The following is a 26,641-nucleotide window of genomic DNA, read 5'->3' on the forward strand; positions in this document are numbered from 1 at the left end:
TGGAAAGCATTTTCAAACTTTATTTACAACTGTCACAGTGACAAAAAGTAGTTTGGAAAAAAAAAATGCTAGTTTCTCCCTGAGCCTCAAAAAAGAACAGATAGAAGTTATAGGAGGTTCATCTTACAACAGGCATTTTTACTGAAATACTAGGGGTTTTTTTGTTTTGTTTTGTTTTGTTTCAATAGCATCAGTTAGAAATACACACAGGTTACTTAAAAAAAAAAAAAGAGGAGGCCAGACAGGAGCTCAGCCACTTGTCCAAGAGCAGCTGGGTCGCCCCAAGAGGCTCGCCGCTGAGGGTCCTGACTTAAGCTGTCAGCCCCTGGCCTGCTCAGACTGCACGTGACCGTACAAAGGGGTCTAGTGACCGGCAAAAATAATAAACCACCCCCATAAACACACATATACACAAAGTAGATTTGTTATGCAGTTTACAAGCACGTTCCCATCAGACGGCAAGACCAGGACAGATGATACAGGGGAGCAGATGAGAGGTGGACACAGAAACATGGGATTTTCAAAGGCAAGACCCCATCCACACAGGGAGGCACGGGATGAGAACTGCAGCTGCAGGGGTGTGAGGGTAACTGGGAAAGGCTCCCTGCAGCCAAAACAGAAGGAGAGGGAGAGCGAGAGTGAGAAGCCCCCTCGCAGGGCAGGCTGCAGGCCTCTCCCACTTGCTCGGGGAGCTGGAGGAAGTTATTGCCATCGGTGTGTGCAACACAAGCAGACAACACAGAGGTTGGGGGCAGAGGGGTGAGGGGGTGAGCGTTGGCTTCCCAGGACCAAGTCCTGCTGATGTGACAACAGCACACGCTGGTCCTCCTGCACCAGCGTTCTCCAGAGCCACACTAACCTTGAGGTATTAAGTACAACTCTACACGCATGTCCCAGCTGGGATCAAGCTGGACTGACTGGAGCCCTGAGGGGACATGGTGGGTGCCTCCGTTGGCCGAGTACAGCCCCAAGGGAGGGTCTTGAGCACACCTCTTGGCTGCACCGTCCTGCTCTGAGATAGAGATGGTCTGAAGGGCTTGTCCTGCAATCTTTGCAGCTCCAGATGGTTCTTAACTATGACGAGAAGCTCTAAGTCCAAGCTAGCCTTCTCTTGCAACTTGCCCTTGCAGGGGTCAGGTGGGAGGTGAGGAGGGATGATGCTCCCTCGTCCTGCCCCCTGCATCCAGACACGCCGCGGAAGAAGCCCAAGACCTCATGACACCCTTTAGTTTCAAATTCAATCCCCAGGCTGCTGCATGAGAGCCTGTCACTGCCATCCAATAACTCCCAGGCTCTGCCAGCTCTCAGGACCTGCGTTAAAGCTCACTTCCCCCACAAGAAACAGAAAAAGCCTCCTCCGTTCGCCATTCAGCTCCCACCGGAAAAAGAGGCCAAGATCCCACGTGGGAATGGGTGCCGTGGCTGGCTGGAATCTGCGGCAGGGCTGGCAGCCACCCGGCCTGACCGCTGTGCCAGGGCTGGGAGGGTGGAGATGAGGAGAAGGAAGGGCCAGCCTGGGGGAGCCCACCACTCTGTGCCTCTGCCCAAAGGGAGAGCAAGTGTGTGTGGGGGGCAGGTGGGGATGGACCTTGGTGTCCAAGCATCTACATCGGCCCTCCAACAAGGGTGGGAAGGGCTCTCGCTACTTCCAGAAGGGCTGGGGGGCAAAAAGGATAAATCAGGGGAGCGCTCAACATTGCAGCCTCTTTAAAAACCTCCAGATTACGCGGGCACACGCACCTGCTAGGGCCTGAGGGGAGGGTCTGGAGAAGGAAACGGGAGGCGTTCCTGGCATCGGCATCACCTCCAGCTGGCTTTGCAGGTAGCCAGCCTCCACTGCCCTCCTCTGCCTGCCTCCCCATTACAGACCAACACACCTGAAACAAAAACAAAGGCTGGCAGTGGGCAAAACTAGAGAGAGATGAAGACTTTGTTGTCTGATGTCCCAGCAGCCAGAGCGAATGCTTGCTGGGTTGGTGCTTCCTGGCTGCACTTCTCTGCTCAATGTTTTCTTTAAAATGTGTATTTTCTCTTTCATCTCCTGTTTGTTTTCTTGCTCCAGACGTTCCTTGCTAGCTTTGCACATCCCCCCATCCCAGCCCACCCCCAGAGCCCACTGGAATCCCACGGCTGCCCCCAGCCTGCTTGAGTTCAGATAAAGATCTCCAAGACGCCCGCCTCCCCGCACCCCCCCAACCCCTGCTCTAAGCAGCTTCCTTTCTCAAAGGTCTGGCGTGTTGTCGCAGAGGGCTCCGCTGCCCGACATCTCAAAAAAGGAAAAGAAAAGAAAAGAAAACCAACTCAGTGATTTGCAGGTGCAAAACGGAAGCCATCGTCTGACTTTTTCAGAACTATTGTGGCTCATGCTCTCCTTCCATGGTAGCGGGAAAGAACACAGTTCAGGTACAGATGCTGTCTGGTGTGACCCTGTGGGAGCCGGCGTGGACTCTACTGTTCCTTGTCTTCGTTCGGTGTCTCTTCACAGTTGTCCTGTTCATCCTCCTGGACCAAGAACTCCTCGGGGGGCCACCGGAGCTCCCCGCTCTCTACCTCCCCCTCTGTGGGCTCCACCACGATGGAGGGCAGACGGTCCTTCAGTTTGCAGCAGCGGTCGAAGTCTGACGGGTCAGGGAAGATCTGAAATAAAAGCGGAGAACCCCATCAGGTACACGTGCAGGACCGAGCCCCCGCTATACACCAGAGACCGTGCTACGCCCTTGGGATACTGGGGAGCAGCAGGTGGGATACTGCAGAGCATCAGGCAGGAGCCAGGGAACAAACTCTGGGGCAACAAAGGAAACCCAGACTAATCCTGAAGCTGAAAGTTTTCATGGCAGTGCCACCAAATTTGCATTTGTACTTTTTGGTCTTGTTTTTAGATAAAAGAACTCAAAATCATGTCCACAGTGAGTCACATCTCTATTTGCAGCAAGCATTTTACTCTAGAAGTAAAGTAAAGTAAAGTAAATTAAATTCCTCCCAGGATAATTATTGGCACCTACCAGGTACTTTACATATATAATTTGGACCCAACACGGTCAGGCAGAAACATAGGTGCTGCTCACGCCACCTGAAAGAATCCCAGGAGATTCCTGGAGAAGGAGGTTGCCCAAACCATTCAGCCTGGAAACGAGCAGTGGTAGAATGGGATCAAACCCAGGTCTGCCTGACTCCCAAGTCCGTGGCCAATATCACGTGCCTCTCAAGGAGACGGGTTCTGATCTCGCTGTAGCTGTAAAGTCAAAGTCAAATCAGGGTTGAAGGCATGGCCCCAGACACAGGCACATGGGAACATAATCCCAGGCTCTTTTTTCACCTGTAAACAACACCTGGCTCCTTGACGGCTCTACACCTGAAAGAGTCTACTTCTCTTTCCACAGTCCTGTCAACGAGGTTCCTTTTTCTGATGCCTACTGTGTGTCCTGACCAGAGCTGGGAGAAACCCCAAACCAGGCTATAAAATCCAGGCTCTGCAGATTCCCTTTGCGCACACTGCCCTGTGACTACAGCTGACCCAATTCTTTGCCCAGCAGCTTAAGTACTTAATCCAATGGGCTGCTGGTCTCCTGCCACACACAGCTCTTGGGGACACGCCAGACAGCCGGAGAGAGGAGACTGTCTGGGACGCTTGGGCTCACAGAATCACAGGGCACCTGCAAGGCCATCTCTTCCAACCTCTCCATTTGATAGATAAGGACACTGAGGCCTAGAGGGGTCAGGAGACTTGCTCAGGGTCACACAGCTTGTTAATGGCAAAAGAAAGGAAAGCAGACCCTGGAGGGGGTGAAGACACACATTTGAAGAGATCCCGGGGGTTCCCTGTGCCTGGCTCTGTTCCTTGGAGGTAGAAGAAGTGCTCTCCTAGAAACTCAGGCCTTCCCAACTTCTGGGGTGTTATGAGGGTACCCAATCTTATTGCACCTAGCCCCACGCAGTGCTGTCCCCACCAAGTCCCTGACCATGTCAGGGGCCACGTGGGGCTTCCGGGAATCAGGGGCCTCAACACAACCTCCCCAATCCCTGCAGACGAGTGATTATTAACCATTTATCCAATAAAGCCCTATTGCTGGGGGATTAAGTCTTAAGCCAGCTGCACAACCAGGCATCATTAAAGACTTAACGGGGCTTATAAACAGGATCGTAATGGCGGCCAGGAGGAAAACAAGGCAGGGAGGGGCTAGGCTAGTGGGGTGAAGGGAGGCGCGGGAAAGATGACGCCCCCCTGCGGGCTTTCTCTTCCTGATGCAGCCAGCCCTGCAGGTCTGCCCCTGGACTGGGCTCTGCGCACAGACCCACATGCCGAGCAGGGAGAAGGTCAAGTGGCTTACTTGGGCCCCTCCTCACTTCTCTTCTGGGGAGCCGGAGCCTCCTGCTGTGGGTGAGGACACAGGTGCCCTTCCGAGCACAAGCCTTGGGCATGAGTGAGGGGAACCCCCACGAGTGGAAAGTATGCTACAGTTTACAAAGCTTTTTCAGATACCTCCGGTAGGCCTCACCTCCCCCCCTCCCCCGCTGCCCAGGAGCAGAGAGGCCTGGGGCTCTGAGGGTCACAAGGAAGAGCCAGGATTCAAACCTAGATCTCCTGTCTTCAACACCTGTGCCTCTTGAACAATGAATGGACGCCACTGGGTCAACATGCCCACTTCACAGAAAACTGACCAGGGAGGGTGGGCAAGACCCTAGGCTTTTTTTTTTTTTTTTTAAGATTGATTAAGATTAAGTTGGGGGTAGGAGTTTATTAATTAATTTAAGATTGATTAAGATTAAGTTGGAGGTAGGAGTTTATTAATTAATTAATTAATTTTTGACTGTGTTGTGTCTTCATTTCTGTGCGAGGGCTTTCTCTAGTTGTGGCAAGCGGGGGCCACTCTTCATTGCGGTGCGCGGGCCTCTCACTGTAGCGGCCTCTCTTGTTGCGGAGCACAGGTTCCAGACGCGCAGGCTCAGTACTCGTGGCTCACGGGCCCAGTTGCTCCGCGGCATATGGGATCCTCCCAGACCAGGGCTCGAACCTGTGTCCCCTGCATTGGCAGGCGGATTCTCAACCACTGCACCACCAGGGAAGCCCAAGACCCTGGGCTTTAATGGCCCATTTGGCAGTTCAGGCCCCAGGATGACCATCTGGGCAGCTAGGTCCAGAAGATGAGCTGCCCTGTCCAAACAGTTGTTCTAAATCTTCAAGGACAGAGCTGCGAAATATCAAGAGGGGATCGACACCCGGCCCAAGACAGCCCTGGGCCCCTGCTTCTACCCTCTGACCTCAAGCCCAGGGCTGGGCCTGCGCTGTGACCCCCTGGCTGAGAGAGGTGGCGCCCGGCTCCTAGCTAGGATCGCACCCGCTGAGGAAGAGCCAGAGAGAGAGGCAGCGGCAAGGCCAGCAGAAGGAGGAGGACGACGACAAGGGCGGAGAGCGTATGATTTTGTTCTAAGCCGGGAATGCGTCTTTAACTAAAAGTAGGGGGAAAAGTGTTAAAATAAGGAGGCTGCTGGTGATGGAAGATATGCCAGGCACGTCTGCTGAGCAGAGTCTCAATCTCAATCCTCTGAAGTATGCAGTGGTGTGATCACTTTTTATAGATGAGGAAACTGAAGCACAGAGAGGGCAAGTGACTTACTCAAGGCCACAGAGCTAGGAAGCGGCTGAACGGGGACCCAAACTCAGACCCACAGGACTTCGAATGAGGCGCTCATTTGACAACACTTGGGTCAAGCCAAATCAACCTTGACATCACTTGTACAACACTTGTAAACGCCCGGGCCTCAGTTTCTCTTTTTAAGAAGTGAAGTGGCCTTCTGGTCTCACTAGGTGGGTGCAAAGCCTGGGCAAATACAGAGATGATAAAATGCTTTGAAGACATATGCTAAACTCAAATCGGAATGTCCTCTTTGGAGCAGTTTCAACAGGACTGCGAGAGCAGTCTCCAACAGCAGTTTCAAACTCCAAGCAAGAGGCAGAAATACTAACACAGTAATTAAAATAACTCCAAACAATGCCCTTCATACCAGGAGCCACACAATTAAGTCTTTTAAGTCCTTGGGGGAAGTCTGAGCATTGAACTTCTGATACTGCTTACTTGCCAGAGAACTTTGCTCCCTGAATTGCTCAAAGCAGGCGCCATGGAAAAAAAAACTTTTTTTTCTTTTACAAAGCCTGTTAATTACATTTTTAAAAATCACTATAATAATCTAACCCTCCCATCAGAGATTATATTGTATTATCAGATAATACCAATTTATGCCTCTGAAAATTGTAGCTCTCTCCAAAGACAAACAAACGCACCCAGAACCAACCAGCTTCTCATTTCCTCACATCCAGACAGAAAGCCTTGCAGAGCAAAGCTGAGTATTTTGCCAGTACAATCTTATCTCTGACAGCTGCCTAAGAGGCTGACCCCAAGGAGGTCAAGATTTTTCCACTAAGTCATGCTTTTTAATCATCTAGGCAGCAGAAAAATGAGAGGTTGCAACGGCAGTTTGACGGGGTGGGGAAGGCAGTGGAAAAAAGGACTCAAGTCAGACTTGCCAAGCACATGACAGGTAGAGTTGGGGCAGCAGGCCAGCCCAGCATGCTGTTTGCCTGCAGGAACTGGCCAGGAATAAAGCACTGCCCCTGTTCCAAAAAGAAACTGCTTCTGGTTAAACCTCTTACCCCAAAGCGTCCCTTCTCCTTGGACTGGAGAAGGGGAAAAAAATCCTTTTTGTTTCTCTCTGAAGCAAAAGGCTCCTCTCTAAGGTGTCCAGAAAGGAAGATGGGGAGGCTCTGAGAAGCATTTCCCACCCTCACCCTCCAGGGCAGAAAAGATCACAAAGCATCCATCCCAGCTGTGATTCTCTCAGCCCTGCCCCTTCCTCTGTCCACCAACACTGGACTCTACATCCAGCTGTTACACTCGGCTGCCAGGGCTGATGGCTTGGATGAAACTAATAGACACCAAGTTCCCTCCTTTGCAAATCTTGGAGATCACATGCACCAAGAACATCCCAGGCCCTGCATGTCCCACTGTGGGGAACAGCAGGCATTCAAACTTGGTAATGGTCGGGCTTCCCTGGTGGCGCAGTGGTTGAGAGTCCGCCTGCCTTTGCAGGGGACACGGGCTCGTGCCCCGATCCGGGAAGATCCCACATGCGGCGGAGCGGCTGGGCCCGTGAGCCATGGCCGCTGAGCCTGTGCGTCCGGAGCCTGTGCTCCGCAATGGGAGAGGCCACAACAGTGAGAGGCCCGCGTACCACAAAAACAACAATAAACAAATAAACAAACAAAAAACTTGGTAATGGTCAATTTTATAGCGGACACTTCTTCAAAGGCATCCTTTGCCAGGTGGCCTCCAATCCCAACAGGATCTGACATTTTGGGAACTCAAATGAGTTCACTCAAAAGGTCAAAGGAGGGGCTTCCCTGGTGGCACAGTGGTTTTAAGAATCCGCCTGCCAATGCAGGGGACACGGGTTCAAGCCCTGGTCCGGGAATATCCCACAAGCTGTGGAGCAACGAAACCCATGTGCCACAACTACTGAGCCTGCTCTCTAGAGCCCGCGAGCCACAACTACTGAGCCCATGTGCCACAACTACTGAAGTCCGCGTGCCTAGAGCCTGTGTTCCGCAACAAGAGAAGCCACCACAATGAGAAGCCCACGTACTGCAACAAAGAGTAGCCCCTGCTCGCCACAACTAAAGAAAGGCCACACGCAGCAAGGAAGACCCAACGCAGCCAAAACTAAATAAATAAAATAAATTAAAAAAAAAAAAGGTCAAAGGAGCTTTAGGACCTTCTAGGAAGAAATGGTCTGTGAGATGTAGTTTGGATGCCAATATACTGGAATTTCTGCCTGTAGATCAGAGCTGTCCAACAGAACTTTCTGCAATAATGGAAATATTTTCTATCTGCACTGTCCAATGGTAAACACCAGCCACATGTGTCTCTTAAGCACTTGAGGCTAAAATTTTTAATTCCCTTTCATTTTTATTAATATAAATTTATATGAAATATGTAAAGTTAATATAAATTGAAATAGCTACACAAATAAATAGATAAATATGAGGACAGTGAAAGCAGGGCCGTCCAGGAAAGCTCAGGATGTTTGGCTAATAGACCGACATGGGAGGCCTGAGAGCAGAGAAGTCTGGGGTTGAAGGTGAGCCCCTGGAGATGCAGAATTAGTCAGCAGGCTTTTGTTGAAAGTATAAAAGTCACCGGTCAGTCGGCTCCCATTTCACCCACGGAGGGGAACTGAAAGGTAATACCAGGGCTCCAAAGGCCCGAAATTTGGGGGCCTAGCTATCGACTGTCTGCCTCTAAGCCAGGTGACCTAAACCTGGCTGCCTCTGGGGTGGGAGAGGAGAGAGATGCCTGGCACCTAGGATGGAAAATGAGCGACTCTGGTTGGAGCAGCCCTCCCCTGTGTGCATGCATCCCTCAGCCGTCACCCCTGACAAACAACCTGAGCTGGCCATAAAGAAGGTGGAGGGCTCGGCAAAGAGTTGAGAGATGCTAATAGGGAAAGAGGACACCAGCAGGTAGAGGAGATGAAAGGTGGTTAACTAGATACAAAGGGCTAATTACCAGCTCTGCAAGCTGAGACCCAGGGAGCTCAGCCATCCTGCTCCTCTTTGCTGGGGTGGAACAGAGGAAGGAGGCATGCTGGGGTTGGGGGGAGAGGGCAGGTGGGACAGAGGGCCTGCGATGAATAACCAGGTGGCTCTCCAAGGCCCCAAGAGGGATCTGCCTCGGCATCCAAAACCACACAGTGTCTCTCCCCTCTCTGGTTCCAGAGGAGGGGGTAGAATTGAACCTCAAACCTGTGATGGAAAATCTCCACTCCCACAGGTAGACCAGGAGTCTGAAAGATCTGGCTTTTCCCTTGTCCCCGTGCCTTATTATCTCTATGACTGGGGTCAAGTCGTTTTAACTTCTCTGAGCCTCAGCTGCCTCGTGAGTAAAATGAGGAAGGAATTTCCACTCTACAGTATTGTTGAAAGGATTACATGATCCTTCAGGTTGAGTGCCAGCACGGAACCCAACAGGCTCAAAGATGTGGAGGCCTATCGCCCCCCTTTCCTCATTTATAAATTGGGATTACTACTAATTCCCATCTTATAGGGCTTTGGAGAGAATTAAATACAGGTATGTCTGTATGTTCTATAAACTTTAAATTCCTAATGATGGTTCTTATTAGGTAAAGCTGGGGTCCCCAGGGAGCATTTACAGTAAGGCGCTGGAACGTCTGTAGCTGTGGCTTGGGACAGGAGGAAATTAGCAGCACTCCTGGGCTTGTGCTCACAAAGTCTAGGCCAGGTTCTCTGGACAAACGGTTCATCACTTCTCCTACAGTACCTCTCTTTTCCCAGGGCATGGGTTAGGCCAACTGGAATGGAAGCCACTGCCTTGTCCAGATCCTGGCCTTTCAGTGGAAGCCCCTGCAGCGTAAGTCTCCCCATTACGCACCCTCCCCTCCTTCCCCCAGCCTACTCTAGGGGCCTGCCGCCTGGGTTTCTTGTTTTTCCTGGAGAATAACAATGGATTGGCCTTGTGTGTTTATTCGTTCCTAGGAAGGGCTGGTTTCTAACAATGGGCAGATCTCTACCAGCATCCTGCTCTGACAAAGGCTGAGTGAATGAGGGGCAGCTAATTCAAAAGAAAAGTACACCCTGCTTTTTGTCCCCTAACAATACGTGAAGGCAAGAAATATGATCTTTGAAATCCTCGCCTCCTGCTATTTTATCATCATTATTTGCATTTTATTGACTTTTCAGAGTGAAACGTGGCTGGCAAGAACAGAAAGAATTATAGCAAAGGGGCACAGTGGCTACTGCCTGGATTCAGAGGATGGGGAAGAACATTCTAACACCTCCACTCAGATGCTAATGACCTCATTCTCCATCCTTGAGACTCACGTCACGCAAATCTACCCTGGACTGGGGTTATAGACTATCCACCTCACCCTCTCCTACACTTCTCTGGTGTCTCTAATCCTACTGGAGACTTGAGCAGAGATTTGGGGCTTTATTAACAACTGTTGGATCTCCTTCCTTTGGATTAAAGATGCTTAAGCCTTCAGCCTTGAAACTTAAAAGAAAAGGAAATCCTCTGGATAAACACCATCTTTCATAAACATCTCTCCAACACACACCCATCCTGCAAGTCAGGAGTTCCAAATTCCAATTAATTAGCACGAATTGCTGCAGATAATTCGGGCCCAGCGAGCTGATGGGGCTTTTGTGACGTTACAGAACATCTCTCAAAGTTCTCCGGGTGGTAAGAAAACACTGCAGCTTTCTGGCATAGGATGACCTCAAATACCCCCATCCAAATATCCCCCCGACTACCTCATTATTGCCCTTTGAAAAGAAGACTTGCTTCCCAGTCATCTCTGGGCCTTGGGGGATGGCCTCTCTCTCTCTCTCTCTCTCTCCTGCTGGTGCCACCCAGGTGTCCCACAGCCACACACCCGCTCTCAGAAAGCCCAGACTGACAGAGCTGCCATTTCCAACCATTCCCTCATTCTTTGTTTTGGAGACAAAAATCTTGAATATTTAGCCTGGTCCCATAGCCTCCCATTCTCTTCTTGTCTGGGGGTTCCCCTATTACATGGCTTCCAAAACCATTGCTGGATGGAAACCACTCTCAAGTCTCTGAGGACTTGCTTACAGCCCAGGCCCAGGGCCCTGCTTGGCCTTCAGTCACCACGACCTCTGCAGCACACTACCAGGCCAGCCTGCTTCAAGACTGCTTCTCTCCTGATTCTCATGACCTTGCTCAGGTTCACCTGACCTGTCTAACCTCACCTTCCCTGTGCCCTCCCTGGACTTGGTGTCAGCCTAGGCTTTTCTCTGGACTCAGGCAGCTTCCTGGCTTCCACTGTCCATCTTAGGCTGAGGATTCCCCAATCCACGGCTTCACTGCCCTTTCCACCATCTGTGAAAGTCTCCACTTGGATGACATCCATCACCCCCAACTCACCTTTTCCCAAAGTGAGGTCATCAGCTAGTTTATATCTTTCTTTAAGTTAAAAACTTTTCTTCCCCTCTCCAACAGGAAGCCTTGCTTGATAGTAGGTCCAGTAAAAGAGGCCTGGAGATTATAGTTGATCGCAACTGCAGTATTGATGTGAAAACATTGAAGCAAACAGGGCTATGTTCCTAGAGGTCCGCTAATCTCATGGAGACCATCTACACCACCTGCACTAATAGGGAGGTGATGCCCAGCTGGCGTCTGATCAGACACATTCTGTTCAGTCTAGAGCAGTGGTTCTCAAAGCTTAATTCCTGAGCTCCTTTCAGGGACAGAGTGTCCATGGAGTTAAAATATTTTCTTAGTAATACTAAGATGTTATTTGCCATTTTTCCTGTGCTGATACTTGCACTAATGGTATAAAAAGCAACGGTGGGTGAAATTGCTGGCACCTGAGCAAGAATTAATGATGGTGGCAGCTGCAAACTGTGCTGGTGGTCATTGTAGTCTTCACCACCTCCCACTTGCAATTAAAAAAAAACAAAAAACAACAAACAACTTCGGGCTTCTCTGGTGGCGCAGTGGTTGGGAGTCTGCCTGCTGATACAGGGGACGCGGGTTCGTGCCCTGGTCCGGGAGGATCCCACATGCCGCGGAGCGGCTGGGCCCGTGAGCCATGGCCGCTGAGCCTGCGCGTCTAGAGCCTGTGCTCTGCAACGGGATGAGGTCACAACAGTGAGAGGCCCGCGTACAGCAAAAAAAAAACCCAACAGCAACAAAACAAAAAACTGCATGTCCTTGATGAAGCAGTAAAGATAAATTTTTATTAAATATTGACTGTTCAGTACATGTTGTTTTAATATACTCTGTGATGAAATGCAAAGTCGGCATACAACAATTCTGGTGCACATCAGAGAACAATGGCTGTCTCGCAGAAAAGCATTTATGGGATTGAGTGGCGAGCTGAACTAGCCGCTTTTTCCATGGGACGCCATTTTTAGTTGAAAGAATGACCAATAACCATGGTTATTCAGACTTGGGTATTTGGCAGACCTGAGCCTAATATTTCAAAGAAAATGAGCCTGATATTTCAAAAAAATGACTGATGGTATTTGTTACCAATGATTAAAAACTGAGGTCTCAAGCAAAAATTAGAATTTTGTAAAACTTGTATCAGCCACCATAATCTTGACAGTTTCCTATCACTTGAAGAATTTCGATGAGACCACATATTAACTAATGTGATTTTTTTTGATATTATGTAACAAAATGTGTTAACTTTGGAAGATGTGCATAACTCAGCGAACCTATATTTTCCAAATGATCAGTACAGCATGTTATGAAAACAAGCATGCGTAAAAGATTCGTTCAAAGTGCAAGATAGGCTAATGAATTTTAATGTAAGAGTACAGAAAGTTCATTGATAAGGTTTCAGATTCCACATTACCACTAACCTCTAAGAAACTACCACTTACTGAGTTTTGCCAAAGTATCAAAGAAAAATATATGAAAAGGCTACTAAAATATTTCTCCCTTTTCTAAGTACATATCTGCATAGGCCAGATTTTCTTCATGTACTTCAACCAACACCGATCACAACAGATTGGAAGCAGAAGCAGATGTGAGACTCTAGCTGTCTTCTATTAAGTCAGATATCAAACAGATTTGCAAAAATGTGAAACCTTTCTTTGTGCTGAACTTTTTTTGTTTTGGAAAATGTATTTATTTTTATTAAAAATCATTACTTATATTAACATGTAATGGTTTTATTGTCATTTTAAAGGAATTAATAAATAATAAAAATTTTAAACTGTTTTAATATCAAAAGATATAACCCACATAAACAAATATCTCTGGGGGTCCTAAATAATTTTTTAAAAAGTAAAAGGGACTGAGATTTAAAAATTTGAGAGCCAATGGCCTGGAGAAAAAAATACCTTCACAAAGATGACTCCATAAGTCAAGGTTGAAGGATAATATGTTTTAAAACTGGAAAAGATTTGAGGGGAACATAAGAGGTGCCTTCAAATACTTAAAAGGCTGACATGAAGTCTAAGAGAGAGCAGATTTTTTTTAACTCCAGGGGGCCTATCTAAGATCAGAATGGAGGATTTCACTGCATTATACAACTTCTAACAAAAATGATAGAATCAACTCTCTCCATTACAGAAGGGGAAGGCAAGGTCCAAAGAGATGCTGGGAGTCGCCTGAAATGACATAGACAGTAGCAAAGCCAAGATTAGAAACCAGTTATCCAGATTCATACTTCATAATCCCGCGGCGCTGAAGGGTTCTGAGCTCCGTATCACTGGCAATGTCCAAAGAACACGTAAGTGACCCAGTGCCACGCTACTGTAGAGTCCATTCTCACATCTGATAGAGACTGGCCCAGTCTCAAAGGTACCCTCCCACTCTGAGATGCTACGGTATCTCAGTTTTGATCCCAAGGAAAATATCTTTATCCACGATCTCCAAACTTGGAGATTGAAAGAATCTTGAAAGAATTTTGAAAGAATTGAAAGAATTTTGAAAAACTGTCTCCTTTCACACCTTTTAAAACTGACACCTAAAACTTCTGCTATATTATAAATATTACCATTTTAAAATAAACTTTTATGCCACTCTTTTAAATAAGTACTCAATGGCTTATAAACACCATAGCAATTTGATATCTACCATCACCTATTTTAAAAACTCATAAACAAGCTCGTAAGTCAAATCTTATTCCTTTCTCTACTTGAAAATGTATTTCCATTCTACTGATCCATAGAATTTTATATTAATGTATTTTCATGTTTGAAAGTTTTTAGTCATTAGCTTTTTTCATACTTCTCTGCAATAAAAAGATGTATTTGTAAATTGGCTTTTAATGTTTTTATGTCCCATGACCCTAAGGCTTGTTAGTTAAAAAAATAAAATTCTGGATTGGCTTATTGCAGCTATTAGTATATAAGTAATCAATAAACATACCACAAATAATTATTAAACGCAAAGGTAAATTTTCACTGGTTTTTTTATAGATAGGTGGGATTTATGAAGCTTCTTAGACAGTAACATTTTTAAATGGTCCATTTGTTCAATTCTCCTAAGGTTTCTATACCCTGGGAAGGCACCTTAAAAGATTCACGTAGGTGAGAAGCAGGTCCTCTTACAAAGGGGGTGGAGGGCAATCTTGATAGGAAAGGTAGGAAAAGAAAACTGGTGAAGCCTGTCTTCAGGAATCGGAATTTTAGAAAAGGAACAGAAGGAAGCTAAAGATGTGGAAATTGATTTCTCCAAAATGCTCTCTGCTGTCGTATCCCTTGAAAGTTTCTGTGAACCTCAGGGGCAGCTGAAGTTTTAACACTTTGTTAAAACATGAAGGGGTGTATACATAGAACCTGATTAAGAAGTAATTTGGCATTAAAACCTCCAATATTAGGGTGCCAAGGAAAACAGCCAAGAACGTTTCTGATATGGCTTTAACTGCTATACCCAACGGGGCAAATGACCAAAGAAATACAGAAATCATAATTTAGTATTAGCTTATCTTTAAGAATGCTTCCATCCAAGAGGACAGATTCAACTCTCGAAGAAAAAAAATTCCTTCATGGTAACAACGGTGACGCCAGTCCCAGGAAGTCACGTACCACCATGGTTATGCTTTCCCGTCCACATACACACTATGGCTCAATTATATTTCTTCTTTACTCACTTGTTTAAAACATTTAAAAGATAAAATAAAATTCTATCACTACATAAATGGAAAAGTAGTATTACTTGTCATAGGTAATAACCATAAAATACACTAACATTTTCAAAGTTTGTCTGTGTAACACCTAAATTAACTTTGTAAACCGCCAGGCATATTGGACTCTACTGGAACATTGGCCTAGGCCATTTACCTGTCGCAAAGAACCTGGAGCCTTGCAGTGCTATTGGGTGGAAGGCCCTTGAACACTGGCCCAAGACTTCCATTATGTTCAGATCTACTTCTAAGAGCCCAGTTTATCCTTGGTTCCAGGGAAGCAATATTTCTAAACCATGACCATTCCATAAGCCAGACCTGGAACCCCAGGAAAACCAAGGTGGTTCAGGGGACTAAACGTGCGTCTGTTCAACCTTCGTGGGTATCCAAGCCAAGGCAACTACCCTGGCCTTCCTCAAGGTCACACGGTGCTCCAATGTCATTAACAGAATAAAGGAGATAAGTAGGGGAATCACCAACTCATATACATTTGTAATTCACAGAGCATGTCAACATACCCACTATGGGACAAGAATGTCCCTGGCTAATTTGCAATGCTGGCTAAATGGTGCCTAAACATCATTAACTGTTATCATCTCTGCTCAAAATAAGCAGTTAACAAACTAGGGGAAGATGTACAACATCTCCCAAACACTTTAAAGTAACCAAACACCTTTCTGACTCTCTCCACAAAGCTCCTCCATCATCCCATTGGTATAGATTTTACAATCCTGAGATTCTATTTGTAGAGCTTTCAATGCTGGGAGCTTATACTATGATAAACTCTTTTATTTGTCTTCTGTTATTAAGGTAATATATAATCAAGAGGCTTAATGATGTTGAATCTCTTTGATTCAGCAATTCTACTTCCAGGAATTTATTCTGAGGAAACAAATCAGACCTGCGCAGAGATTTGTGTAAAATGATATTCAAAGCAGTGTTCTCTGTAAGAACAAAATATGCCACAACCTAAATATTCAGCAATAAGTGGTACATAACAAAATGAAATGCCATTTTACAAAGAAAACCAAATGACAGGAACATAGTCACAATATTATACGAAGTGAAAAAAGATTCACTCTGGCACATACAGTTTTACCTCAATTTTATTTTTTTAATAAAAATGCATATAAAATACTGGAAGTAAGCACACCAAAATATTTCAGTTATAGGAATATGGGCATTTAAAATTTCATTTGTACTTCTCTATATTTTCCTAAATTTCTAAAAAGAATTAATATCACCTTTATAATTATAACACACACACACACACACACACACACTCTCTTACACCTTTTGACTCAGAAATTCTATTCCTAAGACTCTAAGGAAATAGTATAAACTATGGACAAAGATTTATATATAAAATTATATATAAATTATCACATTATTTATAAGAGAAAAATATATACAATTTAAAAATAATTCAACAATTGGAGAATGGTGAAAAAATCATGTTGTAACTTTATAACTTTGTGCAGTTATTAAAATGCTGGCTTTGAAGCATTTTTAAGATAAATTTTGGGCTTCCCTGGTGGTGCAGTGGTTAAGAATCCGTCTGCCAATGCAAGGGACACGGGTTCGAGCCCTGGTCCAGGTAGATCCCACATGCCGTGGAGCAACTAAGGCTGTGTGCCACAACGACTGAGACTGCGCTCTACAGCTCACGAGCCAGAACTACTGAGCCCGTGAGCCACAACTACGGAAGCCCGCGCGCCTAGAGCCCGTGCTCCACAACAAGAGAAGCCACCGCAATGAGAAGCCTGCACACCACAACGAAGAGTAGCCCCCGCTCGCCGCACCTAGAGAAAAGCCCGTGCACAGCAACAAAGACCCAACTCAGCCAAAAATAAAAATAAATAGAATAAATTAATTTATTAAAAAAAAGATAAGTTGTGATGATGTGATGCTGATGACTTACATACCATTAAGTAAAAAAGCAGAACACAACCCTGTGTGATCTTGGCCATATAAAAACAATTTCTGTGGAAAAGATGCTAAAATGTTAACAGTTGCGATTTATGCATGGTGAGATTACGGTGACTGGAAAAAAAAGTTTAAAGAAGAAAATAAAAATTCCATAATGGGCCTATGCTACTTTAAAAATTTGAAAAGTAAGCATAATACATAGTTTGCCAGTGAAAATATGAAATTACTCAAAAAAGGAGAAGGAAAAGAAAATTTTCCTGTAATTACAGCACTCTGATCTAAAACAACTGCTATTAACATTCTGCTGTCTGCCCTTTTGGTCGTGTGTGTGTGTGCGCATGTGTGTGTGAGTTCATGTAAGTGCATGCGAGTGTGTGTGTGTGTGAGCCTCTGTAGGCATCTCAGGCTCTGTCCAATGGGGATCAGCGGCTGAGCCTGGGGCTGCCCACACACCTCGGGCTAATGCTCACCTGCGGATAAATTAGAACTGACACATAGGGCTGTGTCTGGAGAAAATGGTTAGGAATTTGGGAAAACCAAGGATGCTCTCAAATCCAGGGTGGACATGTGTTTCAAGCTCTACAAAGTAAAGACAGGAGATGAATTCAAGGTATACTAATTAATTCTGCCTGGGAACCACCTTCAGGTTCAAGTTAGGAGAAAGTCAGACCTAGAGACCAACCCCCACCCCCACCCCCGGACTGAGGTTTGTGACTTCCCTCTTTGCTCAGGGCAGTTCTCCTTTGGATGAGAGATCTGGAACCTTCCTTCCCATTGGCTCCAGTACAATTACTGGCTGAGTTGCAAGTAGTCAATGTCGCTTCAGCTAAATGCTTGGGTGCCTCTTCTATACAGTTTACCTAAAAGGGGCTTCTGACCAGTGTAAGGCAATTAATTCTAGCAGTGAGGGGACTGAGGGAGCTCCCAAACTTCCCTTGAGGTCAAAATAGGCTGGAGAAACTTTTGGCAAATATTAATTTTTTTCTAAGATAGGTCTGTGCAACGAGGGGCCCTCCTCCAGTCAAGGAGTGGGGAGCAGACACAGGAGCTGATTGATCAAGAATCCTCCTGAGCTGGGCTCTGGGACAAGGGAAGGGCAGGTGGCGAGGCGAGAGACAGCCGAGGGGGGCACAGGGTCTATGAGACTGAAAAGGAACGAAGCCCCGGCAACTCTGGGCCCCGTGTGAATGAGGGCCTGTCTTCATCCTCCGAGGATTATTTCAGGACTCGGGCCTGACAGATCATTTCAGGACATTCACTAGACACCCAGGAATAGCTCTTGGCTCCAGTCACAAGATTCGCCACCCAAACTCATCCATTTCCCTAATGGTACAATCCTCCTCTCTATCCGACCTGGGAGACTGGGTCACCATAGCGAAAATGCTGATTCTATAAAAACCCACGCCGTGGGATAGCCAAGGTGGAGGGATAATTCTCAGTTCAGGAAAGGGAGAGAGGAAGTGTCCAATCAATCATACAGCATCCATTAAGCAACTACTTACAGGACACTGTGCCCGGCATTGTGGGAACAAAGAGCCGTCTAAGACACAGACCCTGGGTCTGGAGGGGGATGAACACACCACCGCTTGAGAGGCCTCAGGCCTAACACAGGCCCTTTGAGAGAAGGCCAGGTTGTATGGCTCCAGTGTGTGTCACGTTGGCTAGGGAAGTGAAGCAAGCTTGTTCTCTCCCTGGCAGTGCTACAGACTCACTGCTGTGACCACAGTGTGTGTGTTGGGGAGGAACCCCATGGGAATAATTCCAGCCCTCTGCAGGCCCTCACCCAGGGGCATTGCAAAACACTGAACACCATGTTTGTGTCAAGGCCTTGGGCACTGAAGGAAGGTGCTGGATCCCTCATACAAAGTAGACGTGACCTGAAACTGACGTGACCTGGGCACTGACTCAAAAAGAGGCCACACGGGGCTTCCCTGGTGGCCCAGTGGTTGAGAATCCGCCTGCCGACGCAGGGGACACGGGTTCGTGCCCCGGTCTGGGAAGATCCCACATGCCGCGGAGCGGCTGGGCCCGTGAGCCATGGCCGCTGAGCCTGCGCGTCCGGAGCCTGTGCTCCGCAACGGGAGAGGCCACAACAGTGAGAGGCCCGCGTACAGCAAAAAAAAAGAGGCAGCACGTTCAGACACAGGCCCAACGCCACCCAAAGACATGAACTCCTTGTGCCTCTAAACCTTGTGGCCCTAACTGCCTGTTTGCCTCATGTTCTTATGAATTGTACCAAGCAGGGAGCAGGGTGGACGGGGTAGGGATAGGAAAAAGAAAACTCACTGGGATTCCAGGAGCATGTCGTGTCCATGGGGGGACATCTCCTGCCAAGTGCTTTGGAATTTTAGCTTTATGTTTCTTCAGGGACAACTGAGGCTTTTTTAAGTCTGATGTGAAAGATGTTTTCCTGGTGACCATGGGACTTCTGTGCGCCTGCCCAGCTGGGCCTCCAAAACTCTTGAGAACATGTGGGGTACCACAGCTGGGAGTATCCAACGAGACAAGGGCACCAGGAGGAGGAGACAAAGGGAGGTGATGACTTATGCCTGGAGTGGCCTTGTGAGCGGGGGCTTGAGGGAGGCGAACAGAGACAGGCGCAGGAACCCCAGCCCATCATTGATTTCAACACCTGCATTTACACGGGTGGGAGCAAGGAGAGCCAGCCTCGGGGGTCTCATAAAGAAAGGCTCAGCAGAGAGGTGAATGAAGAGAGTGTTTCCGAAGTGCTACCTGACTTTAGAGGTTCAACTGAGACTATTCTTTGAGAGAGGAGTTGCTGCTTCTGATAAAGAGCGAGGAGGGAGAGATAAAGGAGTCGTCTATTGTTGGGCCTTGGAGATGGAAGAAGCAGAGAGCTCCTATCTGGGGAGGAGCTATTCTCAGCCAGCACAGTGCATTAAAGCAGAGCTTTAAGCGTCCTAAAGCAGAGCTAAAAGCGAGGCTCAGACTGCAAGAAGCAAACGGCAGGGCTGTGGCAGAAGAAGGTCACCCACTACTGTCCCTCCTCCCTATCCTATAAAACGCCAGGATATCCCTCCCTCCTGTCGGGAAATGCAGGGGAAGCTCTTAGGGAAGGCCCAGAACACGGGGCACTGTGGTACATGTAGAATTAGCGCCTCTGGCTTACAGAGCATCCTCCCTGGCTCCCCTCATCTGACTGGTGGGTGGCCGTTAAATGGTAGGAGTATGAGACCAAGAACAGCAAGAGGAATACAAAAGATGACCAGGGAGGGACATGTATGCTGATCAGAGAGGAATTTAAAGGGCCTTGGGAAGGATAAAAGTTATCAGATCTTGGTCCAGTTGCTTTAGATGGGACAGTCTTAAGTGAAAACTGGGGAGCCATATCTCTGTCTAGAACTTAGCAAGGGGGATAGAACTGCAGAAGCCTCAGCAAACTGTGCTGGGGGAAGCTAGGCGGCACAGCCCTTGGTGGTGGCAGCATCAGTGTCCACAGGCAAATGCTCAGGTCCCTTCTCCAGGCCAACTCAGGCCCAGCATGGAAGGAGACCCAGTCAGAGAGGCAACTGAATTGCCACGTTCTCAGAGTCCCTAGAGCTGGGATGGGGGAGCCTGCAAGGCAGCCACTGACCTGCTCCCCTGAATTAGGGAAAGGAAGAAGGCATTAGGCGCAGACGTTCCTGTCCCAGGGGCCAGAGAACAGGAGGCTGACAGATGCAGTGTGGGAAGCGAGCTGCAGCCAGCAGGGGCAGAAATGTCCACATGGAGACCCTCCCACTCAGCCCTGTGAGCTGGCCGCCACTCCCATCCCGCCCAACATGTCCTCGACTTTCTAGTAACCATTCACTCACCCACCCCACGGTGTGTCATAATTCATGCCAAGTGAGAGAGCTGACGTGCACTGCACATACTGAATTGACTCTCCAAATAAATGTTAAAGACAAAACAAGGCACCGGCTCTGTGGATTTTTATACATGCTAACTCCCTAAGCACAAGAGACGGGCTTACCCGAATCTTTCAGGGGATAAAAAGACATCTATCTGACCCTGAGGCGGCCCTTTAAAAATTCTAAGGCAGAAGTGAAGGCGGGCAGCTTCAGAACCAAGAGACTCAATTTAACTGAAAGCACCACCATCCATTTAGCACCTGCTCTGTGAAGGCCCAGGGCCAGCAGGCACCTTGGGTTGGGGAGGGCTGCAGGAGGGGTGATGGCTGATGGGCACAAAGAGGGAATAAGTCATCCCCTGCCCTCGGACACATGGGCAGGGAGAAGGTCAGGCAGGACCACGGCAGCATCATTTAAGCACAAATGCCACAGGTGCTGGAGAAGAAGGAGATCACATCTGGGGCAGAGAAATCAGGAAACCTTCCTTCTGGGTAGGTCTGGAAGGTAGGGGAACAACTGACAAATTCCAGTGTGCCTATTTATTTTGTGACCTTGTTTCAAGGTCAAACCACAAGTCTGAGATTCTATTTCAACTGCCAAGTTGGGATTGATGTCTCCTTCCCACTTTTAGTTCCTTGGAAAAGCAGGTCGCAGTAAAAGCCATGTACTATTATTACCCTCAGGAGGAATGCCAAGAACAGAGTTCAAAGATCTCCTGCCCCCAGAGCCAAGCCTAGCCTGAGCATGTACAATGGACAGGCTCCAGCCAAGTGCAGCCCCAGCCAATCCCCAGAGCTCTGGTGGGAATGTGTTTAATTGGATGGCACTGGCTTTGAGTGGGCCCAGAAAATACCGGTCTCATGACAATTGGCAGACCAGTTCGCTGCACAGCCCTGCGCCTGGCTGAAACAGGGGCAAGCCAAGGGGTATCTGAAGGTGCAACAAAATTAGAGGTGGAAGTGTCCTCTCAAAGCCTCTTTCAAGGCCCAGCCCCAGTCTGACCTCCTTCTCCCAAGCCTTTAGATTGCCACACATCCCTGGACTGACCGTAGCTTTCATATTGCTCCACCAGATGGCCTGTGTTCCAGTTATGTACATGCTAGTTTCCCACGTGAGCCCTGGACCCTTCCTACAATGCCCAGCATAGCATGTTACATACAGCAAGTGTCCAATAAATACTGCTTGCTTGACGATAACCACCTCTCCCTTTTCTCTTCACCAGGCAACCAGAAGACCTTTCTGAAATCTTGTGACAGAGTGCTTTGAAGTTCTAGGTAAGATATTTTGGAACTGTGCAGTAGTCCCCACTCAGGTAGCAGGGCAGATTTCCTGAGAGGCTGTGAAAACTGGGTCCTAAGTCTAGCACCACAAAGGAAGATTTGAGGGCCCTTTTCTTAGGCAGCATCGAGTTATCTTAGGAACCCAGAGGCGATTTTATTTTCCTCCTGCCGTGGCAGCCCCAATTCAGCTGTCCTCACCCAGCACTGCAGCCCCTTCTTGGGTCATGACCTGTTCTTACCCTCAGATCCAGCGGAATGAACTGAAGGTCAAGAAAACTGCCCTGTAGGACCTGGTCCTTTATCCTGGAACACGTTCAAAAGGAGAATATCAAAAAGCACACACAGACATACTGATGACTGTGTTTGGAAAGGTTTTGTGATGGAAATCTAAAACCCAGAACTGAAAAAACAAAAAAAACAAAAAACACCTCACCTGTAACCACAAAGAGATTCAGTCTGATTCAGTGGCTTGGAAACTGGTATCCAAAAACACCCCAGCTGGTAGGTCAGGAAACTTCTACCCTCCCACAGGCTGTGGGGCTTTCAATTGTCTCTCTCAGACCCACTCTGAGGGTGGAAGGTACAAAACCAACCAGGAAAGGGTATTTCCCCCCTTCCCTCTGAATCCCCTCAGCCTACCTGAATACTTATTTCCAGCCAGCAAAAGGGGCTTGGCCATTTTGACACACAACAAAGGGGCCTTCTCTAACCTCCCAAGTGTGTCTGAGGTGACTCTTGCTGTCACCTGCCAAATTACCTTACCCAACCTTAGCTTTTATCTCAGCTGTCTTTGATCACCCTCCCTCCATCACACCCACCCAGCTTTCTATTTTCTCTTCCTTCACAAAACAAATGCCCCTGGAATGGTTCTAAGGCAGAACAAGTCTAGATTCTAGCCAAGAGCCACCCCCAAGGCACAGACACATGACACATCAGAAGAGCAAGGTTTTGGAGTTCGAGACTCAAGTCATCCACTCAGTCTGAGCCTGTTTCCTCATCTGTGAAACAGAACAAAAATTCCCATCTCAGTGCCCACGGTCAAGAGTGAATGAGTAACATTTGTAAAGTGCATGGCCCATAGCCACATTCAGTTAATGTCTGCTGAAGGAGCCCATCACACTTCATTCATCTTCCCCGGCCAGCCATCCTACACAATTTCCCTAGCTCCGAGATCTTCCCTTAAGAACAGACTCTTTTCTCCCCTGAAGGTAATAACGTAGGCACTCTTCTTGGAAATCTGAAAACAGTTCACTGCTTCGGCGCTATCTGGAGGTCTCTGCAGCGGGCTGTGGGCAGTGGAAAGTGAATGGCAGGCCAGAAAGAGCACTGGGCTGAGAATCTGAAGGTGTTACTTAGACCACTTTTTTGGTCCTTATATATTCTGGATCCACCACACAGCACAATCTCTATGCTGGATCCTGGCAATAACATCCCTGAGAGAGCTACCCTTCTGGGAAAGGTCTCTTCAACTCTAAGTAGTTTGAACATTAACCCTGTTGGAATCAGTTGGTCAACCATCAACCAGAGGAAGAAAGCAGCATTTGACACAGCAATGCCTCCACCAGACTACCCTTCCCCATAAGCTGCCCCTCACAGCAATGTTGCTACTGCCCAAGGCTTGGGTGGGGAGGGAAGTTCTGATCTGAACTGACTGCACATTATCACTTCCCCCTTTGCCACCATGAAGGGGAGAGTCCACAGCAGCCAGGATGACTAATAACATCAGCTCATGCTTCCTGAACGCTTACTGCCTCCCAGGTACTGTGAATGCCTTATCCATGTCATCTCACCATGTTGAATCTTCACCACAATTCTGTGAAGTAAGGACTCTTGTTGCCCCATTTTACAGATTAAGAAACCGAGGCTTACTGGCATTAGGGGACTTTCTCAAGGGCGCATAGCTCTTACAAACAGCACTGGGATACAGAACCAAGTCTGCCTCCAGCCCCAGCAAAAGACACTAGGCGCTAAGGAACCAGAAGGAAGCCAGTACTGAACTTACCTGATAGGAAAGGCCATCCTTTCGGGGGTTGAGGCCTATTTCCTCCATGGATGGGGTGTTCATCATCACCTCAGTCATCTCGGCTGATCTCAGATAGTCAGGGCTGCCAAGAAACCCAGAGCAAAAGTCAACAAACACACGCACTTTCACATGCCTACTCTCAGTGCCTTCTGCTGTTAAATTAGAGGACTGCCTGGAAGCAGGATGAGAGGTGTTCAAAACAGAACTCGCCGAAAAACGAGCTCATGCCCCGAGGAAGCACCTTACAAGCCTAGAGCATCAGGGCTCTCAACCTCCACCAACAAAGCCCATTGTCTGAAAACCGCTCTGGCAAACCTCCTCTTCCCTCCTCTCCTGTACTAGTCCCTACTGGCACAGAGCGACTCTGGATTTTCTTTTAAGTGACAGAACTAGAAAAAAAAACCAAACAGTAAGTAGCTGAGGTCGTCTATCTATATCAAAACCAATTCAACCCGTCTCTAGGGGAACTGAATATTATTATTACATAATGATAACAGGTCAACCTCAGAGAAACCAAGTTCGATAATGCTGCCTTCCTAAATTTCTCTCTGTGTCTCTGGTGTTCCTTTTTGCAAAATGTCCCACTTAAAGCCCCAAAGGGTCAGCTTTCTGAAAGCTTCACATCTGCCATCCAACCTCCTTCTCTAGCCCCAGCCACAGCAGCTGCAAGCTCACAGCTTGAAAAACATCCCCTGGATTAAAAGCCTTAAGGATGCCCGGACTCTGACTGCAAAGGAAATTTCCAGAGGGGCCAAGCTGGCCCACCAATGGCTGACATGTGAAAGTGCTTTGTACTCTGTAAGCAGGATACAAATGTTCCATTATCCTCACACAAGCCATGGGCACGTACAGGGTCCCGAATGTGTAATGCCAAATAGCACATACCAAAGTCAGTGTACTCCCTACACAACAGGCAATATTTTCACCATCATGCCTTTACACATGGTTAAAAAAAAAAAAAGCCTTAGAAAGACTGTATCTAAGGAAACAGGGGTACCAAACTCTTCTTCATTTTACAGCTACTACATAGAGTAGAAATGGCACAGGATTTGGAAACAGAAGCAATAGGTTCTGGTCCAAGCTATGCCACTCAAGTGCTGTGTGATCTTGAACAGGTCATATAACCTCTCTGAGCTGCAGATGCGCTGTTAGTCTGTTACCATGATGCTAATAATGCATATCTCACAGTTATGGTAAAGGACTAATCTCTGGGGGGGAAAGCATTGCAAACTATGAAATGCCAATCGACTGTAAAATAATACCAAACCTTAATCTCTCAGGGGACAATAACCCTGATGAGTCTTAACACCATCTTGGCAAGTTTTGAGTGGCCAGGGGCACACAGCCTCCACTGCCTTCCAAGTCTCACCCATATGGTACCTGGAAGTGGGAGGGAAGGAGAGCTCAGAGAAGAGAGGTACGCAAGCCTCCGGGGTGAGGAAATTTTTACTTTGTTTTGAGAGTTCAGTCTCCTTTCTAAACAGAGACGGGCTGGATTGGGGGAGGGGAGACTAAAAGAAGATGGTAGGCTTCCGGGCAAGTTTAGGGTCAGGAGCCAGGACTCCAAAGTCAGTTTCCCCCTGGGTTATGGAGAGGCTACTGCCCATCCCCAACGTAATGGGCCAGAAGAGCGCCCACCGGGCTCTCTCGCCAGGCTCTTAGCCTGGTGTCCGGGCGTTCGCTCCTCGCTCCCGGCTGTGGCGCGGGGCCGAAAAGTTGAAGCAAGAAGCATGAACTTTCCGGTATCTGAGCTGAGCAGGACTGCGCGGACATGGAGCCTGCGGGGCCGGGCTCTCCGCGCCCGCACCTGGGAGCGAGCTCCAGGCCGCCAGCGCTCGCCCCCCGACAGCTCTTCCTCTTCCCCAGCGCAGGAAGGAAGCAGCAGCCGGTGCGCAAGTCCCAGCGGCCGTGGGCCTCGCTCTTCAACGAGGCGGGCGCCCCGGGCGCATCCCTCCCAGCCCCGATACCCGGTCGGGTGCAAACCTCCGCCTCCCCCCCACCCGGCCCGGGCTCCTTCCCGGCGGGCCCGGTGAGGGCGGCTCCTCCCCAACCCGGGCCCCCATCAAGGCGCGTCGGGTTTAGGGTCTATGTAGAGAAAAGGGATCGAGAGGGTGCAGCGAGGAACTGTGCTGCTGCCTGTGGCTTCAGTCGGGTTACGTGTGGGGAGAGCGTTTTCCCTCACCCCTCGGAGCTCTGCAAACGCCGCCGCTGCACCAGCTCAGCTCCGCTGCCGCCGGCCTCGACGCCAAGACTTGCATGCAAACAAAAAGGAAAAGGGGAGGGGCCCGGGGAGAGCAGGAGCCCCCTACGCCAGGCAGGGCGCGCGCCTTCCGCAGCCCTCCGCGAAGGGGCTTTTATTAGCCGGGTTCAGCCGTGACCCCTGGTTCTCCCCCGACCCCACTACGGCCGTACGCACACCCTCCCAGCCGTCACTTAAGTGAGAGCTTCGAGTTCACTTCCTTTGTCTGGATGCTCTCAGCGCCACCTCCCCACCCCCACCTTTGCAACCTTGACGTTGACTCCTGCTCCGGCTTGGGCGGCGGGTTAGTGCCCGGCGCCCGCGCCACCCGCTACCGTCGCACAGAGCAGGCACGAGCAGGCGCCCGGGCCCCGCAGCCACGGCCGCGAGACGGATGCCCGCCGAGGGCGCAGGATACTCACCAGTGAATGGGGAAATATACAGACATGAAGTCCTAGGGGAGCCTGACCCACGCCCTTGTGATTTAAACACGGTCACTGCGTCTCGGGTAAGGATGTCACGGGCGCAGACAGGCGCGGCAGGCTGCCGAGTGTGGGCACTGGGCGTTCGCCGGTCCGCCTCCCGGAGACAGCCCCACTGCCAGCAGCGTCGGCAAAGCAGACGGAGCTCTCGGCTCTCCACC

At 48.5% G+C, this 26,641-nt stretch overlaps 1 protein-coding gene across 2 annotated transcripts; it reads right to left on the reverse strand.

Moving 5' to 3' along the window:
* Positions 1 to 26,641, reverse strand: LBH (LBH regulator of WNT signaling pathway). 2 transcript variants are annotated; one of them, XM_029232042.1, is made up of 3 exons: positions 26,421 to 26,641; positions 23,739 to 23,841; positions 1 to 2,637 (listed from the first exon to the last, which is right to left on the reverse strand). In XM_029232042.1, the coding sequence occupies exons 1-3, from the start codon at positions 26,444 to 26,446 to the stop codon at positions 2,449 to 2,451; spliced, it is 318 nt and encodes a 105-aa protein (XP_029087875.1). In that variant the 5' UTR covers positions 26,447 to 26,641; the 3' UTR covers positions 1 to 2,448. The 2 variants fall into 2 exon arrangements, with proteins under 2 accessions (XP_029087875.1, XP_029087876.1); XM_029232043.1 differs by lacking the exon at positions 26,421 to 26,641 and adding an exon at positions 25,942 to 26,176.

The sequence above is a fragment of the Monodon monoceros genome, unplaced genomic scaffold, assembly GCF_005190385.1.
Source record: "Monodon monoceros isolate NGI ecotype Baffin Bay Population unplaced genomic scaffold, NGI_Narwhal_1 Super_Scaffold_19, whole genome shotgun sequence".
NCBI lineage: Eukaryota > Metazoa > Chordata > Mammalia > Artiodactyla > Monodontidae > Monodon > Monodon monoceros.